Source organism: Oncorhynchus keta, chromosome 20 (assembly GCF_023373465.1).
Source record: "Oncorhynchus keta strain PuntledgeMale-10-30-2019 chromosome 20, Oket_V2, whole genome shotgun sequence".
NCBI lineage: Eukaryota > Metazoa > Chordata > Actinopteri > Salmoniformes > Salmonidae > Oncorhynchus > Oncorhynchus keta.
Window position 1 is genome coordinate 23,148,747 of NC_068440.1, and position 24,417 is coordinate 23,173,163.

The window sequence follows — 24,417 nt, forward strand, 5'->3', positions numbered from 1 at the left end:
GCCTGGTTCATGGGCAGAACGACAGATTTTTACCTTGTCAGCTCGGGGATTCGAACTTGCAACCTTCTGGTTACTCGTCCAACGCTCTAACCACCTGCCTTACATTGCACTCCACGAGGAGACTGCGTGGCAGGCTGACTACCTGTTACGCGAGTGCAGCAAGGAGCCAAGGTAAGTTGCTAGCTAGCATTAAACTTATCTTATAAAAAACAATCAAACTTAACATAATCACAAGTTAACTACAAATGGTTGATGATATTACTAGGTTAACTAGCTTGTCCTGCGTTGCATATAATCGATGTGGTGTCTGTTAATTTCTCATCGAATCACAGCCTACTTCTCCAAACGGGTGATGACTTAACAAGCGCATTTGCGAAAAAAGCACTGTTGTTGCACCAATGTGTACCTAACCATAAACATCAATGCCTTTCTGTCACGCCCTGACCTGAGATATCTGTAACGGTTTTCTGCCTCTTCTTCCGAAGAGGAGAGGCGAGAAGGATCGGAGGACCAAAATGCAGCGTGGTTAAAGTTCATGGTTTTTTAATAAGATAAACTATACATGAACAGAATACAAAACAAGAAACGTGAAAACAGTCCTGTGTGGCACAAACACTGACACAGGAGACAAACACCCACAAAATACCCAAAGAATATGGCTGCCCAAATATGGTTCCCAATCAGAGACAATGATAAACACCTGCCTCTGATTGAGAACCACTCTAGGCAACCATATACTTATCTAGACAAGTACAACGAACACAACCCCATAAATCTAATAAACCCCTAGACAAGACGAAACACAATAAATCACCCATGTCACACCCTGGCCTAACCACAGATAAGAGATATTGTCACGCCCTGGTCTTAGTTTTCTTTATATTTTGGTTAGGTCAGGGTGTGACTGACTAGGGTGGGTACGCTAGTTTTTGTATTGTCTAGGGTTTTTGTATGTCTATGGTTTTGTAGATCTAGGATTTTTTGTAATTCTCTGTTGGCCTGATATGGTTCCCAATCAGAGACAGCTGTTTATCGTCGTCTCAGATTGGGGATCATATTTAGGTAGCCATTTCCCTTTGGTGTTTGTGGGATCTTGTCTATGTGTAGTTGCCTGTCAGCACTCGTTTGTATAGCATCACGTTTCGGTTTCTTATTTTGTTAGTTTGTTCAGTGATTCATTCTTTAAATAAATAAGAATGTACGCATACCACCCTGCGCCTTGGTCCGATCCTTATAACGACCGTGACACTTTCTTTAAAATCAATACACAAGTATATTGTCACGACTTCCGCCAAAGTTTGCTCCCCTGCCTGTTCGGGCGGTGCTCGGCGGTCGTCGTCACCGGCCTACTTGGCGCCACCGATCCCTTTTTCGTTGTCTGTTTGTTTTGTCTTATTAGTTGCACCTGTGTCTATTTGTGTGTGCTTGATGGGCTTCCTTATTTAAAGTAGGTTTACCCGCCCTCGTTTAGTGCAGGATTAATTTTGTGTTGCGTGTGTGCGTTAGTTAGGTGTGTTCGTGTTCTGGACCGGTTACTTTTCCCCATGGAACTCTCTGCGCCTGATTCCATTCCTCACACACCTAGTTCACTGTGACATATATATTTTTAAACCTGCATATTTAGTGAATATTGCCTGCTAACATGACTTTCTTTTAAGTAGGGAAATTGTGTTACTTCTCTTGCATTCCGTGCAAGCAGAGTCAGGGTATATGCAGCAGTTTGGGCCACCTCACAGTTGTGAACTGTGTGAAGACCGTTTATTCCTAACAAAGACCGTAATTAATTTGCCAGAATTGTACATAATTATGACATAACATTGAAGGTTGTACAATGTAACAGCAATATTTAGTCTTATGGATGCCACTCGTTAGATAAAATACGGAACGGTTCGAAATAAACTTTTTCGAAATGATAGTTTCCAGATTTTACCATATGTGTGTTATTATGTTATAATGAAGTCTATGATTTGATAGAGCAGTCTGACTGAGCGATGGTAGGCACCAGCAGGCTCGTAAGCATTCATTCAAACAGAACTTTCGTGCGTTTGCCAGCAGCTCTTCACTGTGCTTCAAGCATTGAGCTGTTTATGACTTCAAGCCTATCAACTCCCAAGATGAGGCTAGTGTAACCGATGTGAAATGGCTAGCTAGTTAGCGGGGTGTGCGCTAATAGCGTTTCAATTGGTGACGTCACTCGCTCTTCAACCTTGAAGTAGTTGTTCCCCTTGCTCTGCAAGGGCCGCAGCATTTGTGGAGCGATGGATAACTATGACGGGTGTCGTCATCTGAAGAGGAAGAATCGGACCAAAGTGCAGAGTGGTAAGTGTTCATTACTTTTATTGATGTCACGAGTTCGACCGAGGGTGTTTCCCCTTCCCGGGCGGGTGGAGCTCGGCGGTCGTCGTCACCGGCCTATTAGCTGCCACTGATTGTTTTTCCTCCCCCTCCTTGTATGTTTAGTGGTAGCACCTGTTTATGTTAATTAGTTTGTCTTTATTAGTCAGCCGGCCCGCCTGGTTGTTGTGCGGGATTATTTCATTGTAACCTTCGGCTCTGTTGTAAAGGTACGTGTTAGTGCCTGGTCGTGTATTTTTCCATTGTATTTTTTTGATTCCCTGTGTTTTGGGAACGTCATTTTTGTGAGCACCCTGTGGTGCGTTGGTGCTATTAAAAGACGCACAGCATTGAACTCTGTCTCCTGCATTTGACTTGACACCCGGAGCATTACAATTGAACTGAACACTGGGACAAAATAACAAAGAGAATAAACAAAACCGAAACATTTTGTCAGGTGCAGAAAACACTAAAAAGAAAATAACTATCCACAAAACATAAGTGGGAAAAAGCTACCTAAGTATGGTTCCCAATCAGAGACAACGATAGTCAGCTGTCCCTGATTGAGAACCATACTCGGCCAAAACAAAGAAATACAAAACATAGAAAAAGGAACATAGAATGCCCACCCAAATCACACCCTGACCAAACCAAAATAGAAACATAAAAAGCTCTCTAAGGTCAGAGCGTGACAATAACGATGCTTCGAGGGTGGCTGTTTTCGATGTGTTCCTGGTTCGAGCCCAGATAGGGGCGAGGAGAGGGACGGAAGCTATATTGTTACACTGGCAATACTAAAGTGCCTATAAGAATATCCAATAGTCAAATGTATATGAAATACAAATGGTATAGAGAGAAATAGTCCTATAATTCTTATAATAACTACAACCAATCTTCTTACCTGGGAATATTGAAGACTCATATTAAAAGGAACCGCCAGCTTTCATATGTTCTGATGTTCTGAGCAAGGAATTTAAACGTTAGCTTTCTTACATGGCACATATTGCACTTTTACTTTCTTCTCCAACACTTTGTTTTTGCATTATTTCAACCAAATTGAACATGTTTCATTATTTATTTGAGGCTAAATTGATTTTATTGATGTATTATATTAAGTTAAAATAAAAGTGTTCATTCAGTATTGTTGTAATTGTCATTATTACAAATCGGCTGTTTAATCAGTATCGGCTTTTTTTGGTCCTCCAATAATCGGTGTCGGCATCGGCGTTGAAAAATCATAATCGGTCGATCTCTAATAGCTATATACCGTATTTACCTGCTATTAGCTACTACTTATAAACTTATTATAAAAATGACACACCAAATAGCCCAACAATGAGGAAAAGAGTAGTCAGCTTGAGGATAAATTTAGCCAATATTTCTTGTTGAACTCATCGGGTTTTGTCTGGCTAATTGCCTACACAAATGGGCTGCAAACTCAAGGTAAATTAAATTAAATCCAACTTGAGAGTCTCCCCTAGTCTCCATAAATCCTCCTTTTTTTGGGTGCAAATGTTTTCACCACAGCCTACAGGTCAAGGTTGCGGGCCTGACTGTTTTCTATACTGAGTATTGCCAACCCAGACAGTCTTTCCTGAAATATTGTGCATTATAGGCCTATGTCCATTGCGCTGCACAGGATTTAAACTTGAATGATGCATGCCAAGATATATACCAGAGATAAGAGACTTGATATTGGAACCACACAACTCGCAAACCACTTGTTCTTTTTTTCAAGCCCTCAAGAACAGCTAAATATGATAATCTGTTTGCATCTGACAATTCTGGACTGGACTGGCTGTCCAGTATCCAGACGACCTGTCCCCAGAGCTTCCTATACAGTTCATCTCAGCCATTAAGGAGAATGAGAGGCTCAATTAAAAAGATGTTGTAGAACTGATGTATTTGAAGCACAACTGCCTTCTGCCCAGTTTCCCTGATGTTGCTACGGCAATCAAGCTGCTTTTATATTCCTGTAACTGTCGCTTCTGAGGAGAGATGGTTTTCTAAACTAAAACTGCGTGGGTGTCCGGTATGCCAGTGTGTGTGTGTGTGTGTGTATCCTACCATGGTGTTCTCCTCGTTGGGTGTGGGTGTCTGTCGAGGAGTGGAGTCTGGTGACTCTTGGCCATCCTGCTCTGCCACTGCAACCAATCACAACACAGTATGTTAAATTGACAGCTGTCATGACTAATCACCTATGACTAAGGTTTTATTTGCACAAACATACTGTAGTAATACACAATAGTGATGCGCAGGTTGACTCATAACTCGCAGTCCCCGTGGATATATCTGTAGGGCGAGCGGGTTTAGGGTCATGAAATATTGTGTGGATGAAGGGCGGGTGGGTGGTGGTGGGTTGAATAAAGAGAAAACAATGCATTAAAAATCCATAAATGTATCATTCTTGTGCAATTAAAATCTATAGACTACAGTAAGGTTGTTTTTTCATTCTTTTACCTGTCATTAGTACATAAGCCTAAGCTTTAGGGCCTAACTGTACACGTGCCAAATACACACCAATCACCAAATGCTTTTGGGAATTTAAGGATAAAAAGTTAACGTCGATCCACTAAGGCAAAAAGGACAATGTCGGCATTGAATTCAATAATAGAAACGCTGCAAATGAAGAGTTGAAAATAAAGAGAAGGAGAGGCCAGAAAAGTAATGTTTGGTAAAGATTTGTTGAAGTGGTAAAAGAGGATGATGGCAGTGCCAGCTATGTTATGTGTGATGATGGTGAGAGGCGCTATACAAATTCCACAGTCACAAGGCAGGGACTTCAAATATGCACGTCAAAGGGAACTGTACTGTTTAGATGGGTTAAATGGAATAGAAACTGAAATCTGGACACTGGTTATAGGAATATATCCTCTCACTTGGCCTAATAGGAATTCCTGCAGAATGAAGCATTTCTTGCTGTAAAATGATACATTTTGAGTCAGGAACAGGAGTGGAAGAATATGATTTCTTTCTTTCAGCATCTTGAGAGAATGAATGCGAGGTTAGGGACCGTCTGTAAATATGCTATCAGCATTATCAAATCTGATAGCATTTCTTTTTTTTTTTAACTCTGTTTATTAAGACACACACACACACACACACACACACACACACACACACACACACACACACACACACACACACACACACACACACACACACACACACACACACACACACACACACACACACACACACACACACACACACACACACACACACAAGACAAAGCAATATAAATAATATACTCAACTAGAAAAAAAAAAAAATACAAATAAAAAATAGCTTTAAAGATACTATACTTTAGACAAGTTAAACACACCAGGCAGAAGGCTACATAGGTTAAAGGGCAATCTATAGTACAGGGACAGAGCAAACCTCACCATTGTTCCTGTAAACAGTCAAGGGATAAGGGTTGAGAAATGCAACCACTCACAGAGAGTCATGGCCACAGCCCGACCATCCACTGGATCAAAAAAAAAGTTTACAATGCTTTAAAATAAAAAATAAAACAAATAGAATGATTATTCATGTAGGCGTCAACAAAATGTAAAAATAACTGGGAAAAACAAGCTCACACTTCAGTCTCTGCCCGGGCAAGATGAACAAGGCATCTGCGGATCACAATCAATAAGCACATGGACCTTAATGCCCCCCCCAGCAAAAACACAGAGAGAGGCTCCTCCAACCCTTAAGTCACAGACTTATTTTAGTATGAATTGGAATGCGATCAGAGGATGGACTGTTTAAAGTAAGACCGGAATGGAGCCCAAGCCTCATCAAACAGTTTGGGGTTCCCACGTGAATTAAATTACATTTGTTCTAGTTTCAGAGAGCACAACACATCCCTCACCCAATATTTATAAGATGGGGGAGCTGCCATCTTCCAGTTCTGTAGTATTCAGCCGTCTAGCTAAAAGAGTTGTATAAACAACAGTGTCCGACTGGATTCTTGATAGGGGGGTACCCATGGGCAGTACTCCAAAAAGTGCTGTAATGGGAGACGGATCTATAACAGTGTCATATATATCAGAGAAACATTTAAATATTAATTCCCAGAAACCTGAGTTTATGACAGCCCCAAAACATATGCAACAGTGTGGCTGGTTCCACTTTACATCTGACACAGGTAGGATCAAAATCAGAGAATATTCTTCCAAGTTTGGCCCCCGACCAGTGGATACGGTGAACCACCTTGAATTGAATGAGGCTGTGTCTAGTGCTAAAAGAGGACGAGTGCACCCTGTGCAGCACAGATTCCCAGGCGTCTTCCCCAAGTTCCTCCCCCAAATCCTTTTAAATCTGATAGCATTTCAACCACCTAAAATATGCCTCCATGTCGAACTGAAATCTTATCAGAAACATGTTGGTTCGTATTCACATGCTTTTAATTTCCTTAAAAACCGATGCCATTTAAAAATATATATATATATATATGTTATTGCATTTTCTCCCTGGTCCCTAAACGTCTGCTGTGCAAGACAAGCAGAGAGGAAAGAGAAAACTTTACCGATGTCAACTACATTGAAGCAGTCATCGATATCTAACATTCTGGTGAGCAAGAGTTTATTTTGTCTTCTAGGGCATTAATGACAGACATGTTGACGAACAAAAACCACCAAAATGTTGGAAATTATATGCACAAACGTCTAAATTAGGCTTAAAAAAAGAAATCCTGTCAAATCCCCTGGTAAAAAATTGTTCCGTAATCTGACTGTACAGTGCATTTTCTATTTGCGGTTAAGGTTGGGTGTGACCTCACTTTATCACATATAGTTGAGGCATTGAGGATGTGTTATTAGCAGGCGGCTTCGGGGGAACAAACAGCTGACCTGCGCATCACTAACACACATAATATAGTACCACATGTAATATAGTAACCAACTCACTGGTTTTGCGAGCTTTGCGAGCAAGAGCGGCAGCCAACTCATTCTGGACCTGTAGGGGTAGAACATACAGCAAACTCAATGACAGCTCCTGTCAGGCAGGCAGGCAGGCGCACACACACACACACACACACACACACACACACACACACACACCGTGGAGGTGAGTCTCTCTAGTGCTTTCATCTGGAGAAAGCTGTCCCCGCAAACATCTCTGTTCCCCTCCGAGTCCTCCTCAGACCTACAACACACACACACACTTTGTTTTAAATTATAATGTGCAAATATTGTTCAATCCAGGTGTGCAAAGAGAATTACCCAGGAAGACTGCCGAAGGTGATTCTAACATGTGTGTGAATACTTACAGTACCAGTCAAAACACACTCATTCAAGGGTTTTTCTTAATTTTTTCTATTTTCTACATTATAGAAAAATAATGAAGACATAACTATGAAATAACAAATATGGAATCATGTAGTAACCAAAAAAGTGTTAAACAAATCAAAATATATGTTATATTCTTCAAAGTAGCCACCCTTTGCCTTGACAGCTTTGTACACTCTTGGCATTCTCTCAACCAGCTACATGAGGTAGTCACCTGGAATGCATTTCAATTAACAGGTGTACCTTGTTTAAAAGTTAAACATATGTATTTTAATAACACTTTTTTGATTTTCTACATGATTCCATTTGTGCTATTACATAGGTTTGACGTTGTCACTATTATTCTACAATGTAGAAAATAGTCACACAAAAAAAAAACATTTTTTAATGAGTAGGTGTCCAAACTTTTGACTGGTACTGGATGTAAATAAGATATTTCTGTACTTAATTTTCAAAAAATTAGCTAAGATTTCTAAAAACATGTTTCCACTTTGTCATTATGGGGTATTGTGTGTAGATGCGTGAGAGAAACAATTGAATCCATTCTTAATTCAGGCTGTAACAACACACATTTTGGAATAAGTCAAGGGCTATGAATATTTTCTAAAGGCACTCTAGTTGAATAGCCCTGCTCTACTGGTCTCTCTGTTGGTACCTCTACTGCCACCTCGACTGCTACTGGATCTAAACAGGAAACAAGACCTTGTTCTCTCCTCTCTTTTCCTCCTTCTGTCTGTGTGTGTGTGTGTGTACGTACATGTTTTTTCTGTGTGTGTGTGTGTGTGTGTGTGTGTGTGTGTGTCAACAGGACAGTGTTTTAGGGTAAACTAATCTCTTTAGCAGCAGAACAAAGTGCCCTCAGGCCTCTGATGTAATGTGTTGTCTTTTAGAAGACACATTTTGTATACTACAGTCCCTCTCTCTCTCTATCACACACACACACCTTCCCACTGTTCCCAGAATAATTTGCATATCATTTACATTTTTCTGTGGCTTCAGTTGCGAAGGAGAAAGAGCGTGTGTGTGCATGGATGTGTGTGCGGGAGAGCGTGTGATCTGATAAACCATGATGAATGCAGTAGCAGGACAGATAGTGATGGCATCACACTCTCCCTTTCCCTCCCTCCCTCCTTCCAGCTCTACCTCCTGACTACACAAAAGAGGACAAGGCGAGGGGAGGAGAGGAAGGGGTGGTTAGAGATTATTTCTCCCTCTCGTTCTTTGTGCCTCCCTATTCTCTGTCGTCGGAAGTTATCATTTCTCTCGCTCCCCCTGTTTTTTTCCCTCTCTCTCCAGTTCGCTCTCCTCTCTCCCATTCTTCCTCTCTCTGAGTGACATATTGAGTTCAGTAGCAGGCTCAGTTGGAATTCTATCGGAGGGAACTGGAATTCTGTGTGACACTCAGAACACCCCCCACCCAACACGGACCCAGCTTCAGCTATAAAGAGAGTCTATTGAAGAGATGTTTGTGTCTGTCTGTCAGACTAAGGGATTAACAATATGTAGCGAGATTAGAGATGAATCTTGTCAAGAGTTGGAACACTGCTTTCATTTATGTCCTGGTGTATGTGTGTCTCTTATAACACACACACTCACGTTGATGGTCATGGAACACACAGGCAACACTGGGTCACGTTCACACACAATTACCCAGTTCTGAACTGGACATATGGGACGAGCTGTAGGAGGAGCCTAACAGCCTCTGGCCACGCCTCCTTCTCCAGGCCGCAAAACTCGCAGGCTGCAGACTCACACTCCTCAAAGCTGAACTGGTAGTAGGAGTTAGAGTCCCCAAACACCACACGCTGGTCCACTGAAACACACACACAGAAAAGACTAAGATGAAATGCCAGGGTAAGAAGGGGTGTGTGTGTGTGTGTGTGTGTGTGTGTGTGTGTGTGTGTGTGTGTGTGTGTGTGTGTGTGTGTGTGTGTGTGTGTGTGTGTGTATACTCACCAGACAGTAGGATGCCCAGCTCCAGTAGGACCTGCCAGACGCGCACGGCCATACTCCGACAGCGCACGTACACACACTGCTCACACAGCCACTGAACCAGCTCTACACCCACATAGCTCCGCCTGGACACACACACACCCACCGGGGTTTCCGTTAGCTGGTAATAGCCGGCTTTTGGCCACAAAAAAAATTAAAAGACGTTAAATAAAATTGTCCGGGAGAAGAAAAAAAGAATGCCTTTGTGCTTATTAATTGATGTAAATACATTGGACCGGTCATGCTTATCGGTCTATTTGCATTATTTTGTGGCGTGTGTGTATATTGGTTATGCATCTTATTTATCCCACACACAGCATACAGATTCAATCGAGGGAAAAAAATAGTTGGAAAGCAAATGGCTATTGCTGTAAAGAGAAGACAATGAATAGACTCTAATCAGTATTTTAGTTGAGAGAAAAAACAATAGGCCTATAGTGTATCTTATCGGCACCAGTGGAGAACAACGACCATGTCCCCGGTGAGTGCGCACATCCACTCTTTATTGTTGTTGGGTCAGTGCCATTTAAGTTAGTTTTTGGACAATAATTTCCTCCTCCAGTTTAGATGGATGTTATATTGTATTCATGTCTCCCCTTCTCATAGGCCTATTATATGGACAAAGTAGATGTGATTGATTGTTTGACAGTGTCAGCGGAGTAGGCTACCCTGGAATTTGTCTAATTAAAATAGATTCTGCTAATGTCTCCAGTCATATAATGTGTATTAGAATTGCATGAAATGTGTTTTTCCCGTGCAAAGAAAGAAGAAATGATAGCCTATAGTCCAGGCCTCTACTCTGGCAGTGTCAGAGGAAGACTCCAGCCACTCAAGTCATAGACGGTTCTCTCTGCTACCGCACGGCAAGCGGTACCGGGGCATCAAGTCTGTGACCTAAAGGCCCCTGAACAGCTGGTCCCGCCTTTGCTGCTATAACAGCCTCCACTCTTCTGGGGAGGCTTTCCACTAGATGTTGGAACAATGCTGCGGGGACTTGTTTCCATTAGTGAGGTTGAGCACTGATGTTGGGCGATCAGGCCTGGCTCGCAGTCGGCGTTCCAATTCATCCCAAAGGTGTTCGAAGGGGTTAAGGTCAGGGCTTGGTGTAGACCAGTCAAGTTCTTCCACACCGATCTTGACAAACCATTTCTGTATGGACCTCGCTTTGTGCATGGGAGCATTGTCATGCTGAAACAGGAAAGGGCTTTCCCCAAACTGTTGGCACAAAGTTGGAAGCACAGAATCATCTAGAATGTCATTGTCTAAAGGGCTTAGCCCGAACCATGAAAAACAGCCCCAAAGCATTATTCCACCTCTACCAAACCTTACAGTTGGCACTATGCATTGGGACAGATAGCATTCTCCTGGCATCCATCCAACACAGATTCATCCATCGGACTGCCAGATGGTGAAGAGTAATTCCCGTACCCCTTCAAACATTCAACCTCCAGCCGCGTACCCCCTCTAGCACCATCATTGGCAGGCACCATCATTGTTGCCTGCCACACACACACACACTACACAATATATTTATTACACATAAGAATGAGTGTGATACTCCTTGTATATAGTCTAGTTATTACCTCAACTACCTTGTACCCCTGCACATTGACTTGGTACTGGTACTCCTTGTGTATAGTCTAGTTATTACCTCAACTACCTCGTACCCCTGCACATTGACTTGGTACTGGTACTCCTTGTGTATAGTCTAGTTATTACCTCAACTACCTCGTACCCCTGCACATTGACTTGGTACTGGTACTCCTTGTGTATAGTCTAGTTATTACCTCAACTACCTCGTACCCCTGCACATTGACTTGGTACTGGTACTCCTTGTGTATAGTCTAGTTATTACCTCAACTACCTCGTACCCCTGCACATTGACTTGGTACTGGTACTCCTTGTGTATAGTCTAGTTATTACCTCAACTACCTCGTACCCCTGCATATTGACTTGGTACTGGTACTCCTTGTATATAGTCTAGTTATTACCTCAACTACCTCGTATCCCTGCACATTGACTTGGTACTGGTACTCCTTGTATATAGTCTAGTTATTACCTCAACTACCTTGTACCCCTGCACATTGACTTGGTACTGGTACTCGTTGTATATAGTCTAGTTATTACCTCAACTACCTCGTACCCCTGCACATTGACTTGGTACTGGTACTCCTTGTATATAGTCTAGTTATTACCTCAACTACCTCGTACCCCTGCACATTGACTTGGTACTGGTACTCCTTGTATATAGTCTAGTTATTACCTCAACTACCTCGTACCCCTGCACATTGACTTGGTACTGGTACTCCTTGTATATAGTCTAGTTATTACCTCAACTACCTCGTACCCCTGCACAGTGACTTGGTACTGGTACTCCTTGTATATAGTCTAGTTATTACCTCAACTACCTCGTACCCTGCACAGTGACTTGGTACTGGTACTCCTTGTATATAGTCTAGTTATTACCTCAACTACCTCGTACCCCTGCACATTGACTTGGTACTGGTACTCCTTGTATATAGTCTAGTTATTACCTCAACTACCTCGTACCCCTGCACAGTGACTTGGTACTGGTACTCCTTGTATATAGTCTAGTTATTACCTCAACTACCTCGTACCCCTGCACAGTGACTTGGTACTGGTACTCCTTGTATATAGTCTAGTTATTACCTCAACTACCTCGTACCCCTGCACAGTGACTTGGTACTGGTACTCCTTGTATATAGTCTAGTTATTACCTCAACTACCTCGTACCCCTGCACATTGACTTGGTACTGGTACTCCTTGTATATAGTCTAGTTATTACCTCAACTACCTCGTATCCCTGCACATTGACTTGGTACTGGTACTCCTTGTATATAGTCTAGTTATTACTTCAACTACCTCGTACCCCTGCACAGTGACTTGGTATTGGTACTCCTTGTATATAGTCTAGTTATTACCTCAACTACCTCGTATCCCTGCACATTGACTTGGTACTGGTACTCCTTGTATATAGTCTAGTTATTACCTCAACTACCTCGTACCCCTGCACAGTGACTTGGTACTGGTACTCCTTGTATATAGCCTTGTTATTACCTCAACTACCTCGTATCCCTGCACATTGACTCGGTACTGGTACTCCTTGTATATAGTCTAGTTATTACCTCAACTACCTCGTACCCCTGCACATTGACTTGGTACTGGTACTCCTTGTATATAGTCTAGTTATTACCTCAACTACCTCGTACCCCTGCACAGTGACTTGGTACTGGTACTCCTTGTATATAGTCTAGTTATTACCTCAACTACCTCGTACCCCTGCACATTGACTTGGTACTGGTACTCCTTGTATATAGTCTAGTTATTACCTCAACTACCTCGTACCCCTGCACAGTGACTTGGTACTGGTACTCCTTGTATATAGTCTAGTTATTACCTCAACTACCTCGTACCCCTGCACAGTGACTTGGTACTGGTACTCCTTGTATATAGTCTAGTTATTACCTCAACTACCTCGTACCCCTGCACAGTGACTTGGTACTGGTACTCCTTGTATATAGTCTAGTTATTACCTCAACTACCTCGTACCCCTGCACAGTGACTTGGTACTGGTACTCCTTGTATATAGTCTAGTTATTACCTCAACTACCTCGTACCCCTGCACATTGACTTGGTACTGGTACTCCTTGTATACAGCCTTGCTATTGTTTTTATTGTGTTACTATTTCCTTTATTTATTTAGAAAATATCTGTCTTACTTTTTAACTCTACACTGTTGGGAAGTAAGACTTCACTGTAAAGTCTACACTTGTTGTACTGTATATAACCGAAATCCTGACACACACAGTATCAATACACACGCGCACACAGTATCAATAAACACGCACACAGTATCAATACACACGCACACAGTATCAATACACACGCACACAGTATCAATACACACACACACACAGGCACACAGTATCAATACACACGCACACAGTATCAATACACACGCATACAGTATCAATACACACTGTGACGGCCCTGAATTTTTCTGAACCGTCTCAGTGCAGCTCCTTCCAATAGGGCGCTTTCCCTTTAATTCCCAATTAAATAGCCAGCATCAGCTGCACGAAAGGGGGTTGTGATGGAGACGTGCATGAGTATGTGTTCAACCCTCAGTTCCGAAGCTTCTCTATTCCGTTGGTTTTGTTGCCGTTAAACGTGTGTTTTGTAGCCTAAGAGAGTTTACCCAGGATCGGATCCACTCTTCGCGTCCCTGGACTACACCTCTCCGTTCTTCGTGGCCTTTCTCCGCTGGAGATCTATTGGCGGATTGGATTGTCTGACTGACCGACTGACTACCACCTTTTTGTATACGGTATTTCATTTGTTTGGATGTGATGTATACTGTGATTTGTGTAGTTAGTGGTAGTTGAGGACTTAATTAAGAGTTGATCCGCTTTAAGGTTCTGTGGTAAAGTAATTGTTATATTGATTGTATGTTTAGTACTGGGTTTACGCTACACGGAATGAACGGACAAACATCGCGTGACAAAAGTCACTTGAGTTCACTGAACTCCTTTACCGGGCAGGACTCTTTTTAGGCCCGAGGTACAGGACATTTCTGGAGGAACCAGAACTCATTGTAATATTATTATATGTGTGTGTGTAATCATTGTTGTTGCTAATACAACCCACGCAACAGAATATAGTTGTTTTTGAAGTTATTTTCAATGTTTTAAGGGTTTATGAAAAGTTTATTTCCCTCCTGCCTTTTACATACGTCCTTTGTATTGGTGTAGACTTGACGGACCAGATGGGACTCATTCCCACCCAAACTAAAAGGAGAAACCAATGTTTTCTCTGGTAGGCACAACCTACCTGGCACCCCTATAAATAATAACCTCAAGTCAAAACCGTTACATAAAAAAATGGCACCCCAGATGGGACAGCTCAACATTGAGAACTAACCAAAGCAAATATTTTGTGTGGAATTAAAACAATGGATTCACCCCAAGATAATGTGCTCATCCATGTCATACCTGTCAATGGGAATACACAGGGCCATTCTGACCATCAAGCTGACAATACAAATCATAATGTGAATGGAGATAATGGAGTTGATTTGGGCCAGAGCCCTGGGAATCTGAATGCTCGGCCTGAGCCACAGGCCACAGGCGGTCTAACCAGTTACTCACTTATTGACATGGATCTGTGTGGAAGTACTGAGCTAGTCCTCCCTCTGACACCCAACCTTCCTCCATTGTCTGGTTTATCTCCAGAGGTTGTAGTCTTACAACTTCAAGGTGACATCCTTGATATTCGTCGGACTCAACAACATCTCCAAACTCTTATCCACCATAAATTCAAATGTCTGAGGGAAGAGCAACAACAGAGTGCCATGGAATTCAGAAACTCACTGAGCACTCTAACCCACACGCTGACAGAGCTCAGTGAGAGTGGAAGACGGGAAATGACTGGTGCCATGGACAGGCAGTTTGACTACCAACGAAACCAACTCACTGCCACTCTCCAATGGCGCCTGCAACATCACCACACTGAGGTCCTCAAGGATGTTAATTCTGTTTTTTCTCCCATGGTTAACACTGTAGACCACTTGCAGACAGAGCTCTCTAATTGTGTTAAAATGTTGGATGACGTGTCTGTGGACATGGCCTCCATTAGGCACAACTCCTTACACAGAGTTTCCCTGGTGTCCACTTCAGTTCAGACCACTGAGGGCCAAGCTGGCACCTCTGAACAGCCAAGACCAGACCATGCTGCAGCCACCCCTTGCAGGATGCAATCCACCATGCATCCTGGTGTTCATTTTCATTGTCCGATAACGCACTCCCCCTCTACTTCCTCAATCCCTCCTAGCTCGTTTGTTCGTGGTGATTTGAGTAGACTTCATCTGGGGGCGATGCCCATTAAATTGCAATTTCCCACCTTTGGGAAAAAAGATGACAGTCCTGATCCGCTAATGTATCTAGAAAGATGTCGTGACTTTCTTGCCCTCAATCCCCTGGCTGACGAAGAACTCCTTGCCACATTGAGGAATGTGTTGCATGGAACAGCTCGAGACTGGTGGGATGTGGCACGCCTCACCACTACCTCCTGGGCTGACTTTGAGGCCAAGTTTTCCTCTGCATTTCTGTCTGAGGACTACACAGATGAATTGGCAGACAGAGTCAGAAATCGAGTACAAAGAGAGAAAGAGAGTATCCGTGACTTTGCATACGGTTACCACTCCCTGTGCAGAAGGTGGAAACCTGGCATTGAGGAGGAAGAGGTCATTAAATTGATCTTGAAGAACATCAACCCACTACTAGCCAGTCAACTCCGAGAACGAGTCACCACTGTCGATGGACTGGTTCGCTTGGGACAGCAGTTTGAGAAGGACAGAGAATGCCAACAGCAATATGACCAGAGAAAGAAACAGACACCCAAGACAGACTATCAACAACAGCCCGAGTCTCCAACCAAGACCCTCTCATGTTTTGTTGGAGATGTAGCCAAAAAAGGGACATTCTTCAGCTACATGTCCAAGACCGTATCAAGTAAACCCTTCCAGAAACCACAAATCACAACAGGCCAACACACCTAACTCTCTTCGCAGCAATGACCATCCTTCTCTGGGTGCTTTAACCAGAGCTGAAACCCCAAGAGTCACTGCCTACGCCCCCCCATCGACCTCCCCTTCCTTTCAGTTAATACCGCACCAACTGGTGTTACCCCTGTCCATAGGCCCATGGACAGGAAGAGCCATCTTGGATACCGGGTCATCCTACACACTGCTCAATGAGAAACTGTGGAAGGAGGTTAACATTCCACAATACAACTTGAAGCCCTGGACAGAAGGTCCACTCTATCTGGCTGATGGTGAGGCTAGACGACCACTTGGATGGAGTGAGGTAGAGTTCCGCCTGTGTAACCGCTCCTATATGATTCCTTCTGTTATCCTACAAACCAGGAACCTTGCTTTTCCTGTCGTGTTGGGAATTGATTTCATGTACTTCAGTGGTGTCCAGATTGATATCGCACACAATTGCTACTGGTTTCCATACAATCCGAGCGAGAAGCATTTCTTCCAATCAGAAGCTATGAAGTTACATGATTGGGGTTCAAATGTGGCAGTCTTCTGCCATTGCTCCGGTACCACTAACCCTCGATAATCCTTCTGACGATCTCCTTTTACAGGCTGTGAGAAGAGCTCAGCTGGAACAGCCAGAGGAGTTAAGGCTGTTGGAACAGCTGCAGAATAATGCTGATGTATGTACTTCAAAGCTGGGACGCACCAGGCTCCTGAAGCACAAAATATTCCTTACACAGGAAATGCCGATCAAGCAAAAGCCATATCGTTTGTCCCCAGCGAAGCTAATCATCCAAAAGGGACTCATTAATGATATGTTAACACAAGATATAATAGAACGTTCCTCCTCTCCCTGGGCTGCTCCTGTTGTCCTCATCCCAAAAAAGACTGGTGGTCTTAGATTTTGTGTGGACTATAGGAAGACCAACAATGTTTCCCAGACTGATGCCTATCCTCTTCCCACCATCCATGAGATCCTGGAGTCATTGTCTGGCGCTGTTGTGTTCACTACCCTTGACCTCAATAGTGGTTATTGGCAGGTTGAGATGGACCAGGAAAGCAAGGACAAGACTGCGTTTGTCTGTGCCGAGGGCTTGTTTTCCTTTAAGGTGATGCCCTTTGGATTAAAGAATGCCCCTGCCACTTTCCAAAGACTCATGGAGATTGCGTTAGGTGAGCTCAAAGGGAAGATCTGTTTCGTCTACCTGGACGATATAATTATCTACTCTCGAACAGAGAAAGACACTTTCAAGATCTTCAAGCAGTGTTGGACAAGCTAAGAGAAGCTGGTCTGACCTTAAATATGAAGAAGAGCAACTTCTGCCAAACCTCCCTGAAGTTCCTTGGCCATATTGTGTCTTTCGACGGCATTCATGTGGATCCTGAAAAGACAAAGGCTGTACAAGACTTCCCTGTGCCAACCACACTCAAGGCCCTTCAACGGTTCCTTGGTATGGCTGGATGGTACCATCGGTTTGTGTCTAACTTCTCCCAGGTGGCAGAACCCTCAACGCGATGAAGCGAAAAGGAGCGAAATTCCAATGGACGGCAGAGTGCCAGACTTCCTTTGAAACCCTGAAACGACATCTCGTCACACCTCCCATTTTAGGTCATCCCAACTTTGATTGCCCTTTTGTTGTTTACACTGATGCAAGTGATGTTGGACTTGGTGCTGTCCTAGTCCAACAGACTGGACTTGGCACTGAAGAAGTGCTAGCGTTCGCCAGTCGGACATTGAATGGAGCAGAACGGAACTACTCCACAACAGAGCAAGAGTGCCTTGCAGTGGTCTGGGCTTTGGAAAAGTGGAGGTACTACCTGGAGGGACGACACTTCACTGTGGTCACTGACCATTCCTCCCTTGTGTGGGTGTTCAAGACCAACAAACCAAGCACCAGACTCATAAGATGGGCTCTACGGTTGCAAGAGTTCACATTTGCAGTGGAATACAGGAAAGGAAAATACAACACTGTTCTAGATGCCTTGTCCAGAGCTCCTGCTTGTGATAACTGTGGCCCTCATCTTACATGTGCTACTGTCCTGTCAAGCAGTCGAGACTCGCCCAAAACGGACTTTCCCATCTCTGATGAGGCCATATGGAAAGCTCAACAGGATGATCCAGAAGTACAGGCTTTGTACCAGACTATCCTGGAAGATGGAGAAAAGATGGTCAATCCTACCACAAAGCTGACCATCATTGAAGATAAAGTCTACCGAGTCGTACAACTACCTCACAGAACACTCTACCAAATGTACATACCGGACACTCTACGCCTACAACTGCTTCAACATTTCCATGAAGACCCATTAGCTGGTCATTTGGGCAGGTTCAAAACCTACAAGCGGTTGCAAGCGTTACTCTACTGGCCACATCTGAGCATGGATGTGAAGTCACACATCCGAAATTGTCAGGTTTGTCAAATGTACAAACCAGAAGGTAGAAAGCCTGCTGGCAAGTTGCAGCAAACGGTGGTTACCCGACCTTGGGAAATGTTAGGAGTGGATTTGATGGGTCCATTTCCTAGAAGCTCCAATCAGAATGTGTACATACTTGTTTTTGTTGATTACTATTCAAAGTGGGTGGAACTCTTTTCCCTGCGTCAGGCCACAGCAAGGACCGTCTCTAACATCCTTACGAAAGAGATCCTGACTCGCTGGGGAGTGCCTGATTACATCCTGTCTGATCGAGGTTCCCAATTTGTCTCTGATCTCTTTGAGGAGACCTGCCAAAGATGGAACCTGAGGCAGAAGTTGACCACGGCCTATCACCCACAGACCAATCTCACTGAGAGAGTAAATCGAACCTTGAAGACAATGATTGCTTCCTATGTAGGGACCCAGCACAAACACTGGGACAAGCACCTTCACGAGTTTCGATTTGCCCTGAATTCTGCTGTGCAAGAGTCCACTGGAGTCACACCTGCAGAGCTGAACCTAAGTCGTCCTCTCCGAGGACCCTTGGATATGGTGCTACAGCCCCAGCAGCTTACTCCAGACGCTGCTTGCTATGACCAGGTAGGCCATCTCCATGACTTGAGAGCTCTTGTCTCAAAGAACATGATCCAGGCTCGACTCAAGCAGAAGAGAAATTATGATAAGAACAGACGAGACATGCAGTTCCAGCTTCGTGATCGGGTGTGGCTTCGCTCTCATCCTTACTCGAAAGCTGAACAATTCTTCTCGGCCAAGCTCGCCTCCTAAATGGCAAGGACCATATAGGATTGTGGAGCAGATGGGCCCTTTGAACTACCGAGTGGTGAAAGAGGACACAGGTGAAGATATGCGCATCGTCCATGTCTCACGCCTTAAGGCCTGTTACCCTCGGCTGAGGAATTGAGGCGATTGAGCGCCGCAAGGTCCTGGATATCTTTGAAGAGGATAGTGAGGATACTTTTCTTGGATTCCCAGACCCAGAAGTCTCGCACCTTAAGGCCTGTGACTTCTCAGTTGAGGAGCGTGAGCTCCAAAAAGTAATGAATATTTTTGTAGAGGAAAGTGATGAGGAGACCTTTCTCGGTTTCCCGACCAAGATGTGCCTTCCAGGGCAATGGTCGGCTTTTTCCAGGGGAGGGGTGTGTGACGGCCCTGAATTTTTCTGAACCGTCTCAGTGCAGCTCCTTCCAATAGGGCGCTTTCCCTTTAATTCCCAATTAAATAGCCAGCATCAGCTGCACGAAAGGGGGTTGTGATGGAGACGTGCATGAGTATGTGTTCAGCCCTCAGTTCCGAAGCTTCTCTATTCCGTTGGTTTTGTTGCCGTTAAACGTGTGTTTTGTAGCCTAAGAGAGTTTACCCAGGATCGGATCCACTCTTCGCGTCCCTGGACTACACCTCTCCGTTCTTCGTGGCCTTTCTCCGCTGGAGATCTATTGGCGGATTGGATTGTCTGACTGACCGACTGACTACCACCTTTTTGTATACGGTATTTCATTTGTTTGGATGTGATGTATACTGTGATTTGTGTAGTTAGTGGTAGTTGAGGACTTAATTAAGAGTTGATCCGCTTTAAGGTTCTGTGGTAAAGTAATTGTTATATTGATTGTATGTTTAGTACTGGGTTTACGCTACACGGAATGAACGGACAAACATCGCGTGACAAAAGTCACTTGAGTTCACTGAACTCCTTTACCGGGCAGGACTCTTTTTAGGCCCGAGGTACAGGACATTTCTGGAGGAACCAGAACTCATTGTAATATTATTATATGTGTGTGTGTAATCATTGTTGTTGCTAATACAACCCACGCAACAGAATATAGTTGTTTTTGAAGTTATTTTCAATGTTTTAAGGGTTTATGAAAAGTTTATTTCCCTCCTGCCTTTTACATACGTCCTTTGTATTGGTGTAGACTTGACGGACCAGATGGGACTCATTCCCACCCAAACTAAAAGGAGAAACCAATGTTTTCTCTGGTAGGCACAACCTACCTGGCACCCCTATAAATAATAACCTCAAGTCAAAACCGTTACAACACGCACACACAGTATCAATACACATGCACACAGTATCAATACACATGCACACAGTATCAATACACACGCGCACACAGTATCAATACACACGCACACAGTATCAATACACCCACACCCACACACACACACAGTATCAATACACACACACACAGGCACACAGTATCAATACACACAGTATCAATACACATGCATACAGTATCAATACACACGCATACAGTATCAATACACACACACACAGTATCAATACACACACACACACACACAGTATCAATACACAGGCACACAGTATCAATACACACGCACACAGTATCAATACACACACACACACAGTATCAATACACACGCACACAGTATCAATACACACGCACACAGTATCAATACACACAGTATCAATACACACGCACACAGTATCAATACACACACACACAGTATCAATACACATGCACACACACACATCGATGTGTCCTCAGATGGCAGTTAGTGTTCAGCAGGGCACTCTGCTGGAATGGATCGCTCAGCACTGTATGTCACCATGGCAACTTCAGTTTAAAATAAAGTTCTATCCTTTTCACATTACCATGCTAATCCAAAACGTACTGCGCTGGATCAGATATTTCCATTTATTTTACCAGGTAAGTTGACTGAGAACACAGTCTCATCTACAGCAATGACCTGGGGAATAGTTGCAGGGGAGAGGAGGGGGATGAATGAGCCAATTGGAAGCCGGGGATGATTAGGTGGCCATGATGGTTTGAGGGACAGATTGGGAATTTAGCCAGGACACCGGGGTTAACCCCCCTACTCTTACGATAAATCCCATGGGATTTTTTTGTGACCACAGAGTCAGGACACCCATTTAAAGTCCCATCCGAAAGACGGCACCCTACACAGGGTTACGTCCCCAAGCACTGCCCGGAGATATATATATATATATATTTATGACCAGAGGAAAGAGTGCCTCGTAATGGCCCTCCAATACCACTTCCAGAAGCATCTGGCCTCCCATCCAGGGATCAACCCTGCTATGCTTCAGAGGCAAGTCAGCAGTGGAATGCTGCTGCTGGCATCATTTCACATTGTCAGCACTTTTTCTGGCAACTGTGGAGCAAACTCAAGGACCAGAGTTTAGTGTTGCCATGGTGACACCAAGCACCTGCACAAGGCTACAATGAAGGACATACATCATCAGTTTTAGAACTAAACATAATTCAACAGCAACAAAAACACTCACACTCTCTGTTTCTATCATTCTGACTCTCTCTCTGTTTCTCTCTGTCTATCACACTGACTCTCTCTATGTCTATCACACTGACTCTCTCTATGTCTATCACACTGACTCTCTCTATGTCTATCACACTGACTCTCTCTATGTCTATCACACTGACTCTCTCTATGTCTATCACACTGACTCTCTCTATGTCTATCACACTGACTCTCTCTATGTCTATCACACTGACTCTCTCTATGTCTATCACACTGACTCTCTCTCTGTTTCTCTCTATGTCTATCACACTGACTCTCTCTCTGTCTATCACACTGACTCTCTCTCTGTTTCTCTCTATGTCTATCACACTGACTCTCTCTCTCTCTCTCTCTCTCTCTCTGTTTCTCTCTATCACACTGACTCTCTCTATGTCTATCACACTGACTCTCTCCCTGTTTCTCTATGTCTATCACACTGACTCTCTCTCTCTCTCTGTTTCTCTCTATGTCTATCACACTGACTCTCTCTCTATGTCTATCACACTGACTCTCTCTATGTCTATCACACTGTTTCTCTCTATGTCTATCACACTGACTCTCTCTCTATGTCTATCACACTGACTCTCTCTCTGTTTCTCTATGTCTATCACACTGACTCTCTCTCTCTCTCTGTTTCTCTCTATGTCTATCACACTGACTCTCTCTCTATGTCTATCACACTGACTCTCTCTCTATGTCTATCACACTGACTCTCTCTCTATGTCTATCACACTGACTCTCTCTCTATGTCTATCACACTGACTCTCTCTCTCTGTCTATCACACTGACTCTCTCTCTATGTCTATCACACTGACTCTCTCTCTATGTCTATCACACTGACTCTCTCTCTATGTCTATCACACTGTTTCTCTCTATGTCTATCACACTGTCTCTCTCTCTGTCTATCACACTGACTCTCTCTATGTCTATCACACTGACTCTCTCTCTGTCTATCACACTGACTCTCTCTCTGTCTATCACACCGACTCTCTCTCTGTCTATCACACTGACTCTCTCTCTGTCTATCACACTGACTCTCTCTATGTCTATCACACTGACTCTCTCTATGTCTATCACACTGACTCTCTCTATGTCTATCACACTGACTCTCTCTATGTCTATCACACTGACTCTCTCTATGTCTATCACACTGACTCTCTCTATGTCTATCACACTGACTCTCTCTATGTCTATCACACCGACTCTCTCTATGTCTATCACACTGACTCTCTCTATGTCTATCACACTGACTCTCTCTATGTCTATCACACTGACTCTCTCTCTGTCTATCACACCGACTCTCTCTATGTCTATCACACTGACTCTCTCTATGTCTATCACACTGACTCTCTCTATGTCTATCACACTGACTCTCTCTATGTCTATCACACTGACTCTCTCTCTGTCTATCACACTGACTCTCTCTCTGTCTATCACACTGACTCTCTCTCTGTCTATCACACTGACTCTCTCTCTGTCTATCACACTGACTCTCTCTCTGTCTATCACACTGACTCTCTCTCTGTCTATCACACTGACTCTCTCTCTGTTTCTCTCTATGTCTATCACACTGACTCTCTCTCTGTCTATCACACTGACTCTCTCTATGTCTATCACACTGACTCTCTCTATGTCTATCACACTGACTCTCTCTATGTCTATCACACTGACTCTCTCTCTGTTTCTCTCTATGTCTATCACACTGACTCTCTCTGTTTCTCTATATCTATCACACTGACTCTCTCTATGTCTATCACACCGACTCTCTCTATGTCTATCACACTGACTCTCTCTATGTCTATCACACTGACTCTCTCTCTGTTTCTCTCTATGTCTATCACACTGACTCTCTCTCTCTCTCTCTGTTTCTCTATGTCTATCACACTGACTCTCTCTCTGTTTCTCTCTATGTCTATCACACTGACTCTCTCTCTGTTTCTCTCTATGTCTATCACACTGACTCTCTCTCTCTCTGTTTCTCTCTATGTCTATCACACTGACTCTCTCTGTTTCTCTCTATGTCTATCACACTGACTCTCTCTCTCTGTTTCTCTCTATGTCTATCACACTGACTCTCTCTCTCTCTCTGTTTCTCTCTATGTCTATCACACTGACTCTCTCTGTTTCTCTCTATGTCTATCACACTGACTCTCTCTCTATGTCTATCACACTGACTCTCTCTCTATGTCTATCACACTGACTCTCTCTATGTCTATCACACTGACTCTCTCTCTGTTTCTCTCTATGTCTATCACACTGACTCTCTCTCTCTGTTTCTCTCTATGTCTATCACACTGACTCTCTCTCTCTGTTTCTCTCTGTCTATCACACTGACTCTCTCTCTCTATGTCTATCACACTGACTCTCTCTCTCTGTTTCTCTCTATGTCTATCACACTGACTCTCTCTCTCTTTTTCTCTATGTCTATCACACTGACTCTCTCTCTCTCTGTTTCTCTCTATGTCTATCACACTGACTCTCTCTGTTTCTCTCTATGTCTATCACACTGACTCTCTCTCTCTGTTTCTCTATGTCTATCACACT

The 24,417-nt window shown here is 43.6% G+C and overlaps 1 protein-coding gene and 1 long non-coding RNA gene across 9 annotated transcripts in view; both read right to left on the bottom strand.

Annotated features, from left to right (window-relative positions):
* The window catches only part of LOC118371858 (rap guanine nucleotide exchange factor 5-like), a 91,459-nt gene that overhangs the window by 44,320 nt on the left and 22,722 nt on the right, over window positions 1-24,417 (bottom strand). For both annotated transcript variants that reach the window (XM_052472392.1, XM_052472391.1), the window contains exons 4-8: window positions 9,564-9,685; window positions 9,258-9,420; window positions 7,380-7,464; window positions 7,227-7,275; window positions 4,402-4,478 (exon numbers count right to left, since the gene is read on the bottom strand). In XM_052472392.1, the coding sequence (XP_052328352.1) occupies window positions 4,402-4,478; window positions 7,227-7,275; window positions 7,380-7,464; window positions 9,258-9,420; window positions 9,564-9,685 (496 nt within the window). The remainder of the gene's footprint in view (window positions 1-4,401; window positions 4,479-7,226; window positions 7,276-7,379; window positions 7,465-9,257; window positions 9,421-9,563; window positions 9,686-24,417) is intronic.
* Window positions 10,882-13,594, bottom strand: LOC127909914 (uncharacterized). Of its 7 annotated transcripts, none has more exons than XR_008072920.1 (4): window positions 12,814-13,594; window positions 12,066-12,337; window positions 11,931-11,998; window positions 10,882-11,318 (listed from the first exon to the last, which is right to left on the bottom strand). It is a non-coding gene; the product is annotated as an uncharacterized LOC127909914 (long non-coding RNA). The 7 variants fall into 7 exon arrangements; XR_008072918.1 differs by having other exon boundaries at window positions 10,882-11,386; XR_008072917.1 differs by having other exon boundaries at window positions 10,882-11,454.